The 19,614-nt window shown below is 45.1% G+C and overlaps 1 protein-coding gene across 10 annotated transcripts in view; it reads left to right on the forward strand.

The window, feature by feature from the left end:
* The window catches only part of ALDH18A1 (aldehyde dehydrogenase 18 family member A1), a 67,910-nt gene that overhangs the window by 16,406 nt on the left and 31,890 nt on the right, over nt 1-19,614 (forward strand). For 6 of the 10 annotated variants that reach the window (XM_078780621.1, XM_078780619.1, XM_078780622.1 and 3 more), the window contains 5 exons: nt 9,184-9,288; nt 11,397-11,549; nt 11,655-11,745; nt 11,882-12,006; nt 12,122-12,266. In XM_078780621.1, the coding sequence (XP_078636747.1) occupies nt 9,184-9,288; nt 11,397-11,549; nt 11,655-11,745; nt 11,882-12,006; nt 12,122-12,266 (619 nt within the window). Of the gene's footprint in view, nt 1-9,183; nt 9,289-11,396; nt 11,746-11,881; nt 12,007-12,121; nt 12,267-19,614 lie in introns of all 10 variants that reach the window. The other 4 variants (XM_068121214.2, XM_078780617.1, XM_068121213.2 and 1 more) reach the window with 1 other exon arrangement.

Below are 19,614 nucleotides of genomic sequence, written 5' to 3' on the forward strand. Positions count from 1 at the left end.
GGGGGGCAAGGCCGGAGAGGAGTCGGTAGAAGACGGAAAGACCACCAACCTGCCTGCGGTGAGTGAGTGAAAGGCCCTCGGAGATAGCTTCATCGCAGGAGATTCCAATGATTCTGAACGCTTTGGTTTCAACAGCGTGAAGACGAGCTAGGTGTGAGGCAGGAGCACCAGCCCAGAGGGGAGAGCAGTATTCCATTGAGCTGCGGATGAAAGCCTTGTATGTGGTGAGGAGCTCAGGTATGCCAAGAAAGGACTTCGCACGATGGAGGATGCCCAGTCGGCGACTGGCTTTGGAGGCCAGCTTGGAAATGTGGTTCCCACCAAGGTTGGTAGTAAGTGAGGAGTCTTTTACTCCGGGATGAGTTAATGCATGGCATGGTCTTCCTGGAGAGGTAGCAGTATAAACAGTGGATAGGTTTAAGATGGAATACTATGCTTGGATAGATTTAAGTTCAAGATGAAATTAGATACTTACCTAGAAGCATCGGGAATAGAGGCCTACATGGAAATTGGCAGGACTATTAGTTAGCTTGAGTTTGGAGTAGTGATTGTATACATGTGTATTGATGACGTCTGTGAGAGGGTCTCGCCAAAAATTGAATGTGCCGTTCGTGTTTATTTTTACTTCCTCACCCTTTTTCTTCTGAAAATTATTATTTTTATTATTTTAAAAAACAAACTCCCCCAGCGATGTCCCTTTGCCTGCCCCACTGGTCTCCTCCACACTCCTTCTCTGCACTTCCCACTGAAATTGGGTAAATACTTAAGATTTGGTTCATATCATAGATGGCTAATAGAATGATAGATTGAATCATTGTGGTGTGAATGAGGAACAGGTATTATCGGCCAAATGGCCTCCTTCTATGTCCAAGTTACTTGTAAGTCAGTCTCACTCAACGAGAGTATACTCGACTTTTTCAACTTTTATAAGTGAGTCCATGCAGATGAGACAGTCAGCTTAACATCTCCAAAGCACGAATGAATCGGTGACATTGTGTAGCCAGGATAAAGTATGACTGATGGTAGTTGTAATCGAATGAGAATCCATGATAATCAAGGACAGGACGGCTCAGAGACACTATACTGTAGCTTTACCTTTGCCAATTGACAGTTGATTCATGTTGCCCAGGTACACTGGTGGCATGCGTAGATGTTCCTGTCCATCAAATAGAGGTGTTGTGTCAGAGCTGCTGTTGATGAGAGATAGAGAAGTTAATGTGAAGCCCTCACAGCTTTGATAAACTGCAAAAGTGTTTTGACCATTGTAATATACATCGTCATCTCGGAAGGACAACAATTCGGTTTGTTCTCTTGCTCCATCTTTGTTACCATTTTGATTGTTAACCTGTTTTTTTTGTTTTTTTTATGAAAAGGTGCTGTCATAAGATGGATGGTCAGTGGTCCCCAATGTTGATGCAATGACCATGCGACACTGTGGGCCAAGGTGCATGTGTTTGACCATGTGCTTTGGCCTTCGGGCCAAAGTGTGCATATAGGCCGTATACTAGTTTGACAAGTTTTGTTGGACTGTGTACTTTGTTAGTAGGGCGGAGGAGCACATTCTTAGCGCTATCACATTGTATGCTTGTTTTTTTAACGCTTGTTATTCAAAAACGGCAGTCGCATTAGGTCAGTGGTAACCAACGTTTATGGAATAACAATGCATTGCGGCTCTGAGGGCAAGGATATATTTGTTTTGGTATGACCATGATCTTTGGCTCTTTTTCATGTAAGAGCAAGGTACAACTAACAGTGAGAAAAACATCAAGGGAATGAATGAATGAATGGGAAAAGAGGAGATGGAGGAGGGGAGGAAACAGAAATGAGGAAAATAATTGAGTTAAGCAAAGGTGAAGGGGTTAAAAAAAAAGATAATGGCTCAGAATTTGAGATGATGAGAGATGGTGCTGCACTGCTCGTTTGAAGTCCTTGAGGAATGAGTGAGACAGAATAGCCTCTGGAAGGTAGGCCTAGATGGGAGAAGTGAGGAATAAAAGAGTCGAGGGCATCCTAGATTTTGGAAGATTGAGCAGGAGGGGATTACTGCAAGAATTTGTGCATCCTGGAATTTCCGGAGAGGGACAGAGAACTGAGAACAGAGGGAGCCATATTGGAGAATAGACAGTAGAAAACAGAGAGACCACCGACCTGCCTGAGATGTGAAAGAAACAATCCTTGTGTTTTGGCCTCATCATGGGAGATTGCAATTTATTTAGAGAGCTTTGGAATCCACGAGAGACAGATGTGATGCTGGAGCGTGAACCCATAGAGAAAAGCAGTGCTCGATCGAGCTATGAACGGAGGCCTTGCAGACTGAGCAGCTCTGAGTTTCCAAGGGAAGACTCGGTTCGACAGAGGGACGGAGGATGCCCAGTCTATGGCTAGCTTTGCTATGGAGTCAGCCCAGGAAAGTTCATGACTGATGGTTCAAGAGACTGAACATCTTCTGGTGGATAACAATGGAAATAGAGCAATAGGCTGAGACTGTGTGATTTTCCAGGATTGAAGCACACTTCTCAAGAGACAGCCAAATGGTCCGCAAACAGAATGTTTGCACTATGCTCGATGACCTTTCGTTCTGGTCGAATTGTGGGCTGGGATGTATATATTTGTTTTTTTATGAGCATTAGATTTAGCTTTGGGCCAAGAAACATGTGCATTAGTTTGACAAGCTTTGTTACACGGTGTCGTTTGGTCTTTGGGCTGGAGTACACATGCTTAGCTTGTGTTATAATAACTTCAAGGAACTTTGGTGCAGGAAGGGGCCATTTGGACCATCATGTCTGTGCTACACCAACACCAGATGCCATCTGCACTGCAGCCTTTCACACCCAAGCTCCCTACAAGTCCTGCTAATATCTCTGTACCCCTCTATCTCCAATGCATCACACAACCTATAAATTCCAATTTAAACTGATCTACTGTTTCTGCTGCCACTACCTTTTGAGGGAGACTATTCCATGCATTTACTACTCCTTGACGGAAAGACCCCTGCCTTAATTCTGTCCTAACTCTCCTCCTCTTCACTATCAGGCTTGGTCCTGTTGGGTCACTAGTTATCAAGTGACCACTATATTCGTCATGTGTGTGCGTCTGTCTGTGTGTGTGTCTGTGTGTCTGTCTATCCGCAGCATAACTACCCGATGATATCATCCGATCTTGATGAAACTTGGGTGGGAGGTTGATATCATGATCTAGTTGCGTCCTGCCTAGAGTGGGCGTATTGCGCCCATTGTGGGCGGAGCCACTCCCGAAAAAGATGTCTTTTTAGGGGGTAATCAAGTTCAAGCGACATCTTCTCCGAGGGGTTTGGTGGAATCTGACAGGGGTTTCGATATTTGGTACGAGCAGAAGTACCCGGCATTGCCGGGTGGGGGAGGGGAGGGGGGAGGGGAGGGGAACGGGGGGGGGAGGGGAGAATATGGGGGGAGGGGAGAAGAGGGGGAGGGGGGAGGGGGAGAGGGGAGAAGAGGGGGAGGGGGAGAGGGGAGAACAGGGGGGGATGGGGAGGGTGAGGGATGGGAAGGGGTGGGAGGGGGAGGGGGTAGGGGGAGGTGGATGGGGGAGGGGAGGGGAAGGGGGGAGGGGGGAGGGGTAAGGGAGGGGGGGAGGAGGGAGGGGGCGGGGAGGGGAGGAGGGAGGGGGGAAGGGGGAGGGGAGGGGTGGAGGGGGAGGGGTAGGAGGGGAGGGGTAGGAGTGGAGGGGGAGGGGTAGGGGGGAGGGGTAGGGGGAGGGGGGGGAGGGGGGAGGTTACATTACACCGATTTACATTGAAAACTGCTGAAATATGTACGCAACTTCAACTTAGCACAGTTTAGTAAATACTCGAGATAAATCCATGCGGTAAAAGATTGCTGAGAGTTGCTAAGACCTACGACTTAGAAATTCCACCTGGACACACTTCAGGGGGCACTTTCAAAGGGGAGATGTGCTTATTCTTTCTAAAAAATATCTTAGGTGTGGTATAGACACGATATTTGCATGCATCGGTTTCAAAAATCGAGCAAATATGGTAAATATTACTCACGTGAAACCAGGATCCGTCTCGGTGGTAGCCATGAGTGTGTAGATGTCACATGATCGGTCATGAAGAGTGGTTAAGTCCAAAATATGGCATACCATGGCATAAAAACGATTTGCCCGCAAAGCATTGCACCGCAACGGCGGTCACAGAGTGTCATGCACAGCGTGACGTAAGTAGTGCGCGCAGTGCCCCTGGCGGAATTACCGGTCCCTATCAAAGACATTTAATTCATATCGCACAAAATCGACACAAAACACGATCGCTTTTCGCTCTGAATTACGTGCAAACGTGTGACGGAAATCACCATCGCCCAGCATCGAATGCCAACCAAGATGGCGCCCGGTAACTGCATCTCCACCTATGTGGAGTGAATGGCAATGGTCACATCACGTGATCGCTCTGAGCGAATCAGTCTAGCGGCGGGGATGGAACATCACGTGATCGCTCTGAGCGAATCAGCGAGCTGTTCTGACACCGGCTGAGATTAGCGGGTACTTCGCTGAAATGCGCTGAGGTAAATATGAATAAAAAATATGGATCGTCAAATATTTTGAGGTCGGCCATGTTCGTCCCAGGCTCAATGGCCATGTCTATACCAAATATCAAGCACGTGAGCCTCTCCGTTTCGGAGTCTATCGGTAACATTACACACACACACACACACACACGCACACACACACACACACACAAACTGTGTTTTATATATATAGATTTGGTTTCGAGGCCAATGTCATGTGTCTAGCCCCACGGAGCTCGATTTTTCATCTTTTTTTTTTCATTTTTTTTTTTCATTTCATTTTTCACCGAATTTTCGGTATTGTGTAGCTAACTAACCTCATAACTGATGATACATTATTTTCTATCTCGTTTCAAGGTCAGTAACCTTCGTTTTGACATTTCCGGGCCTGGCCTGTTTCGGTTATAGTCCGTCCTTTGTCATTGAATACCGCTCGCTCATGAACCATCGTCGTCTCCTGACTTGTCATTCTCTTTTTTGCTGAAGAACTCTTCCACATTTTTTTGTCCTTACCCTTCATGATCTTAAACATCTCATAATCACCTCCTTTTTAATATATAAAGTCCTGTCTCCTTCAAACACCCTTCATAGCTTAGTCTAGCTAGGCCCAGAATCAATCGAGTAGCCCGACACTGAACCCTCTTTACGTCATCTATTTCCTTCCTCAGATGTGGTGACCAAAACTACACACAATACTCCAGATGAGGCCTCACTAAATACCTATACAGTACTACACTACCTCCTTTGATTTATAATTTTAATTTATCGATTGGAAGATATCGATAATAATTTATCCCCCACCCCCTATATATATGTATGTAACCTAAAACCTCGTTAGCTTTATCGATAGCTACCTACTTTATTCACCTTTAGATTTTTTTTTTTTTTGTTTTTTTGTATACAAGATCGAGGCTCGTGAAAGAGCTGACATTAATCACACAAAAAGTCAAACCGACACATAAATCATAAAATAAGGGGAGCGGTAGACAAGATGGGGAGAGAGGGGGAAGGACACAAACACAACATTTGAGAGCAGGGACATCCAGAGATCTGTGGGAGGGAGAGGGCTTTGGGGGAGGTCGGAGAGGTATAAAATATATGGACACTGCAAGGACTTCCAGGAAAGAAGTTGGAAATTCAAAAAAGTGTATCTGGGGTGAATTAGCGGGGGTATTAGAGATCAAGGTTTTGGATGGGGGAAGATAAGAGATGGTGGTGAACAGCTGTTTTAAAGACCTGGAGGGAGGAGTGGGATTGAACGGAGTGGGGGAGTTTGTTCCAGAGGCGGGAGAAAAAGGGAATGAAAGAGTGAAGGTGAGGAGAGAGTCTTGATTTTGGCAGTTTAACCATGAGAGGGTTGCTGGCAGATCTTGTGCGACCTGGAGGAATATTTGGGGGACAGAGCACAGAGAGAGCACGGGGAGCAAGGCCGGAGAGGAGGCGGTAGAAGACAGAAAGACCACAAACCTGCCTGCGGTGAGCGAGTGAAAGGCCCTCGGAGTTAGCTTCATCGCAGGAGATTCCAATGATTCTGAAAGCTTTGGTTTCAACAGCGTGAAGCCGAGCTAGGTGTGAGGCAGGAGCACCGGCCCAGAGGGGAGAACAGTATTCCATTGAGCTGCGGATGAAAGCCTTGTATGTGGTGAGGAGCTCAGGTGTGCCAAGGAAGGACTTCGCACGACGGAGGATGCCCAGTCGGCGACTGGCTTTGGAGGCCAGATTTGAAATGTGGTTTTCCCAAGAAAGATCCTGGCAGATAGTGATACCCAAAAGCTTGAGCGACAAAACTTATTAGAGAGGATTGTTGAGAAAGTAGATGGGAGGGTTTTCAAGTCGGTCTTTTCGGAGAGACATAGTAAGAGTGTGAGATTTGTCAGGATTGAAAGACGTGTTCCACTTGTTTGACCAGTTTGTGATATTGTGCAGGTCTGCAGAGAGTGAGGAGGCTGCAGACTGCCGATCTGAGGGATGAGGAATGGAGCGGCATAGAGTAGAGTCATCAGCAAAGAGATAGAAAAGATTTCCGAGAGAGTCAGGGAGATCATTGATGAAGGCCAGAAGAAGCACAGGGCCCAGAACACTGCCTTGGGGACCTCCAGCCTGAACAGGAAGGGGGAGATAAGAGAAATCCATTCAGGGCCACACGTTGACTACGACCAGAGAGGAAGTCCACAAGCCATGCGTGGAGCTCCTCCCAATCAGGGATCCTCACAATCACAGCCACTCTTTTCCTCCTCTCAATAAACCACCTTCCAATCGATTTAGTTACCTGACCAGCCACTGCACATGCCCCCAACTTGGGTAACACCTCCTATGTGTTAGCTCATCAAAAGCCTTCGGAATGTCTTTAAATATTACATCCACAACACTTCCCTCATCCACCCAGTCAAAGACTCCATCATATTGTCGCGCGAACCCTTCAGGTTAATTCCAGGGCTCGCGGATGACCAAACGGCTTTAACTTGAGGCGACGACCAAATACGGATTTTGCTATAGAAGCATGGGAGGAAGAATGAAGAGGAAGAAGCGGCAAAAGCGCGTACCTGTGGAGGGAATGAACTCAAACGGGAATCCGGGTTTAGAAGGAAATGGAAAATAATACAAGGGTTAATTTGAAATAAAGATCGGGACAGGAAAACGCGATGATAAATAAATCCTAGGTTGGGAAGTCCCCACAATTCACTTCAGAATACAAGACAAATGAAAATGAATTGATAAAATGATTGTCCGTCGTGTACTTGGGAAATGTGGTGTGTCTTATCTTTGTCTGTCGTCGTGTCCGCTGTCCAACGCGGCTCCAAGCTCCGGCGCGAAGAAACCCTCCGTCCGCTTCACCCACGCGCTCTGCCAGGCCCCGAGCGACCCGCCCCACTCCAGGCTCCTCGTCGACCGCCCACGAGGTCCCACCCGCTCACAGCACCGAACCTTGCTCCCGCACCAAAAGCACCGCGAAGGACCGAGCACCGCTCCAAGCACCACGAAGATGGCAAACCAACGACCACCAGTCAAGAACGCAGGGAGGAGCGCGAATAAACCCAGGCCAAAAGAGAGCGAAGCACGACGGTCCAACGCAGAGGCAAAAAGCACGAAGGGCGATCTCCAACACGAAAAGGTCCAGCGCGAAGAGAAGAGCTAAGAGCTAAGAGCTAAGAGAGCGAATGCCCGCGAACGAGACGTTTTGTCACTCGCCCTCGTCAGTTCTGGCTCGTCCCGCGAACGTCAGACTCGTCAGTTCTGGCGTGTTACCAATCAGAGCCTCGTCTCTCGACCTCTCAAATGTTCTGACTGTGCTGGTGCCCTCCCATTGGCCATGTGCTTCCCGCCGTGTGGTGTTGCTCGCCCCTCCCCCTGGCCAATCAGCAGTCCTCCTGGGCATGGCTCCCAGCCTTGCTCGATGCTTGGTCGCCCACGCCGGTGTTGTACGCGGCCGCTGCCTGCTTGTCTTTCCGGTCAGTCATTGTAAGGGGAGGGAATTATTTAATGTGTGCACTAAGGGATCTATCTAAGTGTCTATGTGAATGCTTTGCCATAAGGGACACAGGTTTGGCGACAGGGAGAAACGACAAACGAGGGAACTTTATCCATAATCCATGCACTAATTAGCAAGCCCCGCCCCCCGTGGCGGGGACACCAATACAGCTTATACCGACAAACCGGCTAAACATAAAACTTATTACATGTAGATTCCTATCACGACAGTCGGATACCTACCTATACAGATCTACCTGGCTCTAGATATTCCTTTACCCCCGACATAACAATATTATACTCCATTAAATTTGTGAAACAAGATCTCCGTTTGGTCAATCCACTTTTAATTACTTTCAAATGTATTTAAATGGTTTCCTGTCCACATTGCTTTATTAACGTCTCCAACACCTTCCCCACAACTGAAGTCAAACTAACAGGTCAATAGTTCCCCCTATTCTCTGGAGCCTTACACTTGCTATTATCTAATCGGCCGGTACGTCTCCTGACTCCAACGAGTTGTTGAAGATATCCGCTAACACCAAGTTCCTCTGCTCTGTCTGTTACACATTATCTGGGTTGTTGAAGATGTTCATTATCCGGCCCTGGAGATTTATCATCCATTAATTTTTGTAGCTGTTTCTTCACTTCTGCTACTCCGACATGGATCTCTTCTAAAAGCCCTTGCTCAACCCCGAGATAGATGCTCTCAGAAAGTTGGACCCTGACTGTTCCTGTGTGGATGTAAAAGCCAAAAAAAACATATTGAATTAGCCTGCAATGAAGATAGTAATGGTTGTAGTGAAACGAAAAAACAGCTTTTTATTGGTTTGTAGTTATGCTGGTTATAAAAATGCTAAATGTTATTGCCTCATAGTTCCTCTTTTCCACCTTGAGTGTGACTGCTTCAAAGCATTCATATTTATTCTCACAACTTTATTGTTCTATATTGTGCACCTTTTTGATATTTACCTTTTAGTCAATTTTACAGGTGATAATTACACAACTGGAATTTATAGACTTATCCAATGATTGAATAACCATTAGCTGGCAATGCTTAAGTAATATAATTATTGGCATTTATACTAATTTACCTGTTTATTGCTGCTTCTGTTTCTCTCTCCGGATCCTGAACCTCCCTGCCCCCCTCACCCTCTCCCAAATCTTCACACAGTCTCTTGCACTACTCGAAGGTCGTGCCTGTGCTGCAGCTGGTCAAAGTGGTTTAATGGCACTTTACGAGGCCATGTTCTCCCAGTACAGCATCTGCTCCGCACAGGCAGGCAACCGCTCCATGTTAAAGTGTTGCACACGATCATTGAGCTTCTCAGACGGTCCAGACACTGATGAGGTCTAGATCTCAGTCAGGAGTCATGCGATATGAAATATATGGATGAAGGATGGAAGTGGATACGGATTATTGAAATTCATCCTGGTCTCTTTAAACATGATTAAGGTTGAATTAAATTGAAGCATGATTAACATTCCAGACATTGTGTTTGTAATAGAAAGTTGGTTTGTAGATAATTATAACACAAAATTTAACAAACGTCAATTTGATCCTCATGGTTTCACTTTGCAAGGTGGAAGAACAATTTAAACTATTACAGCACACACCTCTCTCTGCCAGGTTCAACAGTTTAAGTTTTGGATCCCACTGATAGTAGTCAGGTTAACTATGTTTTTTCGTTCAAAATTTTTGGAGATTAGCAAAACTATACATTTTTGGAATACTCAGAGCATGAGGAATCCAAAAATTAATGTTGGCGTTTGCGTAGACACCTTTGCGAAAATGACACTCAGGACAGTGATGAAGATCTGTAAAAGCATATTCCTGAACGGTATAGACCTAGTAGATCCTGTGTATATGACTTATAGTTCAATCTGATACTAACAAGGCTGCTTTCTTGCTTTATAAACCCATACCTATAACTTCAAAGGACTTGCAATATCATGTATTATGTAATAGTTTTTTAAATTTTTTTGGTATACAGAATCGAGGCTCGTGAAAGAGCTAACATTTATTTCACAAACAAATCAAACAGACAAACAAAATATATAAAAAGAGGGAGCGGTAGACAAGATGGGGAGAGAAGGGGAAGCACACAAACACAACATTTGAGAGCAGGGACATCGGGAGATTTGTGGGAGGGAGAGGGCTTGGGGGGGGGAGGAGGCGTGGGAAGGGGGGGGGGCGGGGGAAGTATAAAACACAAGGACACCAAGGACTTCCAGGATAGAAGTTGGTATTTCAAAAAAGTGGATTTGGGGTGAAATTAGCGGGGGTAGAAAAGATCAAGGTTTTGGATGGGGGAAGATAAGAGATGGTGGTGAACAGCTGTTTTAAAGACCTGGAGGGAGGAGTGGGATTGAAGAGAGTGAGGGAGTTTGTTCCAGAGGTGGGAGAAAAGAGGAATGAAGGAGTGAAGGTGAGCAGAGAGTCTTGATTTTGGCAGTTTAACCATAAGAGGGTTTCAGGCAGAACTTGTGCGACCTGTAGGAATAGTTGGGGGACAGAGCCCAGAGAGAGTTGGGGGGGCAAGGCCGGAGAGGAGTCGGTAGAAGACGGAAAGACCACCAAGGGAAATATAAATACATTATATCACAAATATAAAGACAATGGTTTTCAATTACCTTTGTTTGTTGCTTTTCTATAACCCTGAGCACTATTTTGAGGCCTTTATTGGATTCCTTGACCCAGAAAACATAGGATTAGCATATTTAATTAAGTTTCTAGGTTGACTAGAAGCCGAGATCGCGCAAAATATGTATTTTATGGCGGCCATTTTGAAATCGAAAATGGCGGCCATGCAGGTGTCTGTGCAAACGCCAACATTGATTTTGGGATTCTCCATGCTCTGATGATTCCAAAAATGTACAGGTTTGCTAATCTCCCAAAATTTGGAACGAAATTATATTTGTTAACATAGTGAACCTGACTATACGCCGGATTTGTATCCGCACCTGGACCAAAACCAAATCGGCTTGTCTGGCACCTACCCAACTCATCCACCAAGTTTCGTCCGGATCCGTCCACAACTTTTTGAGATATTATGCTATATATTGGTTTTGGCCCTGTCTCCCATTGGGGAAGAATCGCTTAAAAAAAAAAAAATTCTCATATCCAGATCTTGATTAAAATCGAATCAATTGATCCTCGTCACACACCCAACCTGCCCACCAAATTTCATCCAAATCCGGCCGCAACTTTCCGAGATATCCTGCTCACAAACCGACAGACAGACAGCCAATCAGGAGTGAAAACATAATCTTCGGTGATGGAGGTAATCAGACATTCTGTGAATTATTCCTGAGTATTTGGTTTTTTTTTGACTCTAAACTCACTTCAAACTTAATTTGAGATCCGAAAACCCATTTGATTTTCAGATTCTGGTAACAAACATGGACTTTAATGACGAGCAGAAGAGGAGGAATCTGGCAGGAACGCTCTCTGAACTCCTCAGGATGAACATCGTGCCCATTGTTAATGCCAACGATGCAGTTGCGCCGCCTGACGATGCAAGAAGAGAACAACACGGGGTGAGCTTCCTCCATGCCTCTGTAGTTATCCTGCATCTAATGGCAACACCTGCATCACTTCCTCAACAAAATTTCACCTGTTCCCCTTTGTTTCCGTGCTCTCAGGAAATAAACATACAGGATAATGACATGCTTGCTGCACGCTTGGCAGTTGAGATGCGAGCGGACCTCCTCCTCCTGCTCTCCAATGTGGACGGTATCTAGTACATGCCAGACTTATGCCAATTGCTGGACTTGAATATGTTCTTCCTGCTTAGTGTAGTAATGCTGGATGGTATTGTTTATAATAAAGGTTCGTTATGATGAAACTCGTGATTTTATCAATGCCACAGGCCTTTATGACAGTCCTCCAGGATCAGTCGAAGCCAAACTCATTCATACGTTTTACCCCGGAGACCAGGATGCCGTAGCATTTGGAGGGAAGTCAAGTGTGGGTTTGGGAGGCATGGAGAGCAAGGTGAGGCTGCCGTGTAGCCAAGGTAATCTGTGACCCACTCATGGTAGCTCGGTCATAACGATGGTATATAAGGCTTTCATGTAACGATCGGTTACTGTGACCCATACGTGTGCAGGTGAAAGCGGCACAACTAGCACTTCAGAGTGGAACGGCTGTGGTCATTGCTAACGGAACGGATCCCAAACTCACCGGCCGCGTACTTGCAGACGTATATGCAGGGAAGCGAGTTGGGACGTTCTTTTCTCACGTCAAACAGCAAGGTTCGAAAAAAAAAAAAATCATTTATCACTTGCAAAATCGAAGATTTTTCAAGTATATTGGTCGGTTGCGTTTGTGGTTCTGTCTGTCTGTCTGTCTGTCTGTCTGTCTGTTTGTCACCGGCCTACAGCTCACAATTCAGAACCGATCGTCACAAAACTTCACCAAGCTGTATAGGTCGTCCCAATTGAGAAGCCTATTGATTTTGAGGTCAAAGGTCAAAAGTCACCTGGAGGTCAAATTTCTAAAATCGCCATTTTAAATCCGATTGACTTGAAAATTGAATAGCATTTGTATATTGAGTCACTAAACTGGGAAATTATATATTTTGTTTGTCTGGTTGATTTGTTTGTGAAATAAATGTTAGCTCTTTCACGAGCCTCGATTCAGTATACAAAAAAAACAAAAAAAAAACGTATTTTTGAGGTCAAAAGGTCAAAGGTCAACTCAAGGTCAAATTTTTAAAATCAATTTTCATCTGAAAAGCCGTCAATTCTTCAACCGATTTACTTGAAAATTGAACAACATTTGCATATTGCCTCACTGAATTGGGAAACAACTATTTTTGGGGTCAAAAGGTCAAAGGTCAACTGAAGGTCAAACTTCCAAAATCATAAATTTTCATCTGAAAAAAAACCCGTCAATTTTCATCTGATCGACTTGGAAATTGAACAGCATTTGCAAATTGTCACTAAATAGGAAAATCAACTTTTTGAGGAAAGGTCAAAGGTCAACTCGAGGTCAAACTTCCAAAATCATTAATTTTCATCTGAAAACCCATCAATTTTCATCCAATTGACTTGAAAATAGAACAGCATTTGTGTACTGCCTCACTGAATTGGGAAACCAACTATTTTTGAGGTCAAAGGTCAACTCAAGGTCAAACTTCTAAAATCATCATTTTTCATCTGAAAAATCGTCACTTTTCATCCTGTTGACCCGAGCTTTGATCAAGATCGTAAATTTTAATCTTCATGAAATGGACAATTTGCTGTATGAATGGAAACTTTTTGGGGGTGGGGGGCGGATTTTGCAAGTATTGTGCTACGCATGACATCTTCTTGTTTTTATTTATTTATTTAAATACAACGTGAAGACTCATGAGAGAATGAGAGGACAGAGGGTAAAAAGGTAAAGAACTGACAGTGGAGCCATATTTGGTGTTCAACAAACAGGGAATGACCGAAAAGGAAGGAAAGGGAGGAGGGGAGGGAACACAGTCACCAGCAGTTAAGAGGGCGACATAGGGTTAACAGGAGTAGTAATGATTGTGAATAGGGATAGGAGGTGATGTGAGATGATAGTCCACCACCTGTCTGAAGCTATGGCGGGTGGGAATGAACAGCCTCAACAAGGCAATTCCACAAACATGCAAAAAGAGGAGCGAAACAGGGGAGATGTGCAGCAAACCTGGATTTTCGGACTTTATACAGGAGATAATTACTGGAAGAATGTTTGAATTCTGGAGAAGCTGAGGAGAGTCAGTCTCATCGTGGAAGATTCCAGTACATTTGAGTGCTTTGGATTAGATGGAGACACAGAAGACACAGAAGGAATTTAGGAGAGGGAGACACAGAAGTGATGCTAAACATCGGCCTGCAGGGGAGAGCAGTGCTTAATTAATCTATTGGCTCTTATCGGCTTTGAGTAGTTCTGATCTTTCAAGGAATGACTTGGAATAACAAAAGATACCCAATCTGCGGCTGACCTTAGAGGCCAGCTTTCAATTAATCAGCCAATCAGAGATCATAGCTGATGGTGGGGCCGAAAAGTTCAAGAGACTGAACCTCTTCCAATGGCTGACCATGGACATCGATGCGTGGGTTTTTTTGGTCTTTATCCCGAGTGACAGACTGAGACCGTGCGAGAATTGAAAGGCATTATATTTGTCAGTGCAACATCTAATCGATTCCAGATCAGCAGAGACACAGCTGCTGACTGCTTGTCAGTGGGATTGGGGTACAGAAAGACGAAATGTGGATAAATCTGCGAGAAGGACGAGAAGGCTTTCCAGCGCGTTGTAGAGGTCGTTGATGTAGATGTGGAACACGACTGGACCTCAAGATACTGGCTTGCGGCACTTCAGCCTCCACTGGGAGAGGAGAGGGTTCTATTGAAAGAAATGCATTGACTGTGTGAGTAGAGGAAGTAGATAGCAGGTATTAAGGTGGCGTTTACTGCCACAGACAGAGAGTTTGACAATCAGAGCAGGATGCCAGATTTTGTCGAATACCCAATATATGTCCAACGAGACAGTTCTTTTTTTATTTTCCCCATGGGTTTCTAAGGCTCTTAGATGATCTGCTACACTCATCACTAGACTACGGATTTTTATGTTAAGAAAATAGGCCTTTTATGTTTTGAAAAGCGGAAATATATTTTTTTTATGTGAAAAAATCCCGAAATATTTTTTTCCCCCGTTTTATTCATTTTTTATTATTACAAAGTTTTTCAGAAATCAGTCAAAAAAAGAACAAAAAATGGTAAGCTTTTTCCTGCACAACATTAAGCACTCTGGGCTAGTAAACAGGTAAAAAATGACGTTCAGGTACCTTTATTGCAACCGCATTGTTTGATAAGTAGAGGACTAGAAGAAATTGACAAGACCCTTTTAGGAACGGTTAAAGTAGGTGTTTGAAATCATTATCTTGGTAATGTTCTCCTTGGTGAGGCGGTGTCGGCGGTCGGTGAGGACGTTTCTGTAGACGGAGAAGGACCTTTCCACGTCGACGCTGAAGATGGGGCAGTACCTCAAGAGGGGGATGTCGGCAAGCTTGACTCCAGCCGGCACACCAACCTCAGATCCGTGCTGATCTCCATCCAGGATCAAAGCCACTGTCCTCAGCACACCAATGTCGGGATTGCGCTGCAGCACCGCCTTGAACTTGGTGAGCAGGATCTCCTTACGGCAGCCTCGGATCTTTTCGAGCTCCTCCTTGGCCTGATCAAGGAGCTGGAAGGCCTTGGCCAGCTCCATGCCGGCCTCCTCCAGCTGCTTAAGGATCTTCGGGATGAACGACACGTGGGCATTTAAAAAGACCAAACTGAGCTTGATGTCCGACTTTCCGAACAGGTCCTTGGCACTCCGGATTGCCATCGCGTCGTCATCGTTCAGCTGGTCCACAATGTCCTTGACGGCCTCGAAGTGCTCGGCGTAAAACACCGCGGCGTCGATCCACGTCCCCCACCGAGTCAGAATGGGCTCCGGGGGGAGAGAAAGATTGGGCTGCTGCTCCTTCCAAAGGACAACAGGGGCTTTGACGAACACCTTCTTCGTCGTGGCAATCAGGTCGTTGACGTCCTTGAACATTTCTCGGACTGTCTCGCAGACACGGTGGAGCGCGTGGGCAACGCAAGTCACATGCAGCAAGTCCGGGAAGAGTTCCTTCAGGGCTTGGCCGGCCTTGATCATATAGGCCGCGGCGTCGCTGACGATGACCTTGAAGCACTCCGGCTTGAAATCAGGCCAAAGATAGCGCAGCGTGTCATTGACTGCGCGCACGATCTCCCCGGAGTTGGTCTTCTCCAGAAACATGCACTGGACGAGGTGGGGACGAAAGTACCCCTCCTTGGACAAGCGTCCCGCGATGATGTTGGCCACATATCGACCTGCCGAATCGGTCGTCTCGTCGACGGACAGCCAGATGGGCTGCTGTCCGAGGTCGGCACGGATCCCCGCCAAGGCCTCGTCGTAGCACTTGTCGAGGTTGTGCTTTCGAATCCAGCTTTCATCGGGGATCTGGAGAGTGATGTGCTTCTCCAGGAACGACCGGAGGGCAGGGTTTTCCAATTTCGACCTTGGGATGCCAGCGGCCAGCATGGCCTGGCACAGCTCCTGAGCCACGACGTCGCACTTGTGCCTCTTTCTGCCACCAAAGTCCTCCATGGTGGCTTGCGTGACCGTCCTCTTCTTCTTCAAGGCCAAGTTGCTCTTGTGGCGGTCTCCTCGGACATGTTGGGCCAGCTCAGACTTCTGCTTCGCCCGGAAAGTCTTTTCACAAGCTCGACAGAAAGCCGTGTCACTCGACACGTACTTGAAGGTGGCCCCATCGCCGCCAGCGTTGAATTCCTTCAGCCACTTGTCACGAAGAGCAGCACTCATCTTGATAGGAGACATGTTCACACTTTGTGTACACTCTCTCACTGTAGTATACCGCCTCACTGCTGTACACGCTTGGGATGCAACGCACGCAAGTGGATGCAACGTTTTGTTTTTGAGATCGATCGCAGTTAAAAATTTCGATCGCAGTTAAAAATTTCGATCGCAGTTGAAAATTTCGAAAAATTCCCTAATTTTTTTTAGCGTTGCCAGACATTTTCGACCAAAAAGGGCATTTTATTTTATTTTTCCCCAAAAATGCGAAATATCTTTTTTCTCCGAAAATAGCAAAATAATTTTTTTGCGCGCAAAAAAGCCGTTTTATGTGAAAAAAAAATTTTTTCACATAAAAATCCGATGTGCACTCATCACACACACCTAATACGCACACTTGGGGTGGACTAACTTCCGAAATCACTCCGGAGGCACCATCGAGATAGCGGCAGTTTAGACTCGTCAGTCAGCAGGGCACGTTTAAGGAGAAAATTCCCCAAACCTCCTCCTCTCAAGTGATGCCAACCAATGGCGTTCATCCAAATGCTATCCTCTAATTGCTGAGTGTCAAGTGAAGCAGCAGCTTGTGTAGTTTTGTAAATCTTTGCTATACCTCAGCCAAGGCAGAATCGAACTTTTGACCTCCCAGACTCAGAGCAGATGCTCTTACCTGTTGTTTGAGATTTAGGACCTCTGACTATCGCTGAGAGAGAAGCAGCAGCATGTCCATAATCGAGAGACTAGGATGGAATCCAAGGTGATCGTCAGAGATGAGGCTGTTTGAAAAGAAGATAATTGTAATCAGCAGCATTGATGGGTTCCATGACGCTACTTGTCATTGGAAGTAAGCTCATTGTCCTATAGTACGGAGTACTGTATCTGTTTTTTCATGCTTCTTGTGAATGAATTTGAGTGATGTTGGTGAACTTCTAGGTAGGTAGGAGACAGCCAAAGGAGGACAGATTGAAAAAGAGAACATACTTAGGAGAAGTGAGAATAGGATTTGAAAACATTGGTACTGATGCCATCGCGGGTGAAGAGTTGAGGATGGATGGAACTTTCTCTACCTACTCGGGTATGAAAGTTAGAGTCGAGAAGGTAGTGGGTACAAAGGGGTAAGGTGGGTCAAAGCGAGATGGATTGTCTACATGATATTTGGATGCAAACTGAGGTGAGGCCTCCACCTTATATTGAGCAAAATAATGAAGCAATATGATTGTACATGGATACTTCATTACTTCCTCATGGTCATCTATAACTGCCGCTCCGAAGAAGATGAACTCAAGCCACAGATGTGTGACATGTTGATATACTATTCAATCATACATATCCTTCCCAGACAGTAAAAAAGTTACCAAACAAACTTGATTGTACACGAGAGAATCTGAATTTTTAAAAAGGAATGAAACTTAAACATGGAAAAGTTTTTAAAATATATATAATGCAGAGAGGGACAAAATATCTATATTATAATAGCCGTAGATGATTCTGTCTGTCTGTCTATCTGTTGGGTGTCTGTCCGGGGTGTGGCTTACTCGGTTTGCAGAGTAGCTCCACCCATAGCTCCACCCATTCTGGGAGTGGCTATAAACAAATATCCACCATTTTATTAACTCGCATAGCTTTGAGTCCTGTTTTGTAGGCCCGTGGTGTCTTGCTCTCCCCCAGTTTTATTTCAAATCAAATTCGATAAATCATTTCATTTTTCACAGTCGCTAACATAGTTTTAGACTCGGTTGAAAAAAAACGGGAAGAAAATCCGATGAAAGTTGCCGTTTATAGAACGAAATGAATTCTCAAAGGCCTGTAACTTCAAGGCCATTGAGTCTCTCTCACGCCTTTATCTCCAATCTAACTCACCATATGATTTCATTTTTATCGATGGTTTTACTTTTAGACTCGGTGTCAGCAATAATTGAGAACAATCCACACACGCGGGAAAATGCAGAGATATATTTTTTTAAATCGCGTCATGGTGTATCATACACCGCCCAACATGACACCGCCGGCAATGTGTCGATATATATTAAAAATTCGCTTTTGCTTTTCCGTTATGATATATTACTATTTCGTTTGATGATAGTCGTCACAAAAACGTCAACAATGATGCCGACATATATTTCTTCGTTTTTATTTCATTCAACATATTAGCCGGAAGTAAAATATGTTTCAGGAAATTACCGAGAGATATTTCTTCGTTTTTTTTATTCGTTATGTGCGCATACACTTTAAATAGGTTTATTTGAAATCTTTAATTTTCCACAAACATTCCACACACGCGGGAAAATGCAGAGATATATTTTTTAAAATCGCGTCATGGTGTATCATACACCGCCCAACATGACACCGACGGCAATGTGTCGATATCTATTTTAAATTCGCTTTTGCTTTTCCGTTAAGATATATTACTTTTTCGTTTGATGACAGTCGTCACAAAAACGTCAACAATGATGCCGACATATATTTCTTCGTTTTTATTTCATTCAACATTAGCCGGAAGTAAAATATGTTTCAGGAAATTACCGAGAGATATTTCTTCGTTTTTTTTATTAGTTATGTGCGCATACACTTTAAATAGGTTTATTTGAAATCTTTAATTTTCCACAATATAATTTACTTGCCATTTATCATTTGATGATTACGAGACACTTCCTCTTGAGGATCGCGACAATTCATGCGCTGCGTGGAAACTTCTATTTCCAAAATGAATGAGACGATCGATGAAGAACGCAGACTTGAACAGGATGCAGCAAGAAAGCGAATGAGACGGGCGAACGAGTCCATCGACGAACGTCAATGCAAACTTGCGGGGTCACCCGTGGGAATCCCACGGGCATGGACGTGTGTGACATTTCGACATATTGAGTTAGATGCTGCACATTCATTTTTACAAAATGGTTACTGGCAAGTCATCAGATCCAGAAATGGTGTAATGAACACAATTTATTTACGCGCAAGCAAGAAAGCAAGACGGCCCGATTTCCGATTCCGACGGGCCGACGGGCGAGACGGGCCGACGGGCGAGACGGGCCGATTTGGAGCAAGAAAAAGAACGAGACGGGAGAAAAACGAGAGAAACGAGACGGGGAAAGCCGATTGGAGGGGCGAGTGAGGAGCGATTGGAGAGGCGAGTGAGGAGCGATTGGAGAGGCGAGTGAGGAGCGATTGGAGAGGCGAGTGACGAGCGATTGGAGAGGCGAGTGAGGAGCGATTGGAGAGGCGAGTGAGGAGCGATTGGAGAGGCGAGTGGGGAGCGA

This window comes from Myxine glutinosa, chromosome 6, assembly GCF_964187855.1.
Source record: "Myxine glutinosa chromosome 6, kmMyxGlut1.1, whole genome shotgun sequence".
Classification (NCBI taxonomy): domain Eukaryota; kingdom Metazoa; phylum Chordata; class Myxini; order Myxiniformes; family Myxinidae; genus Myxine; species Myxine glutinosa.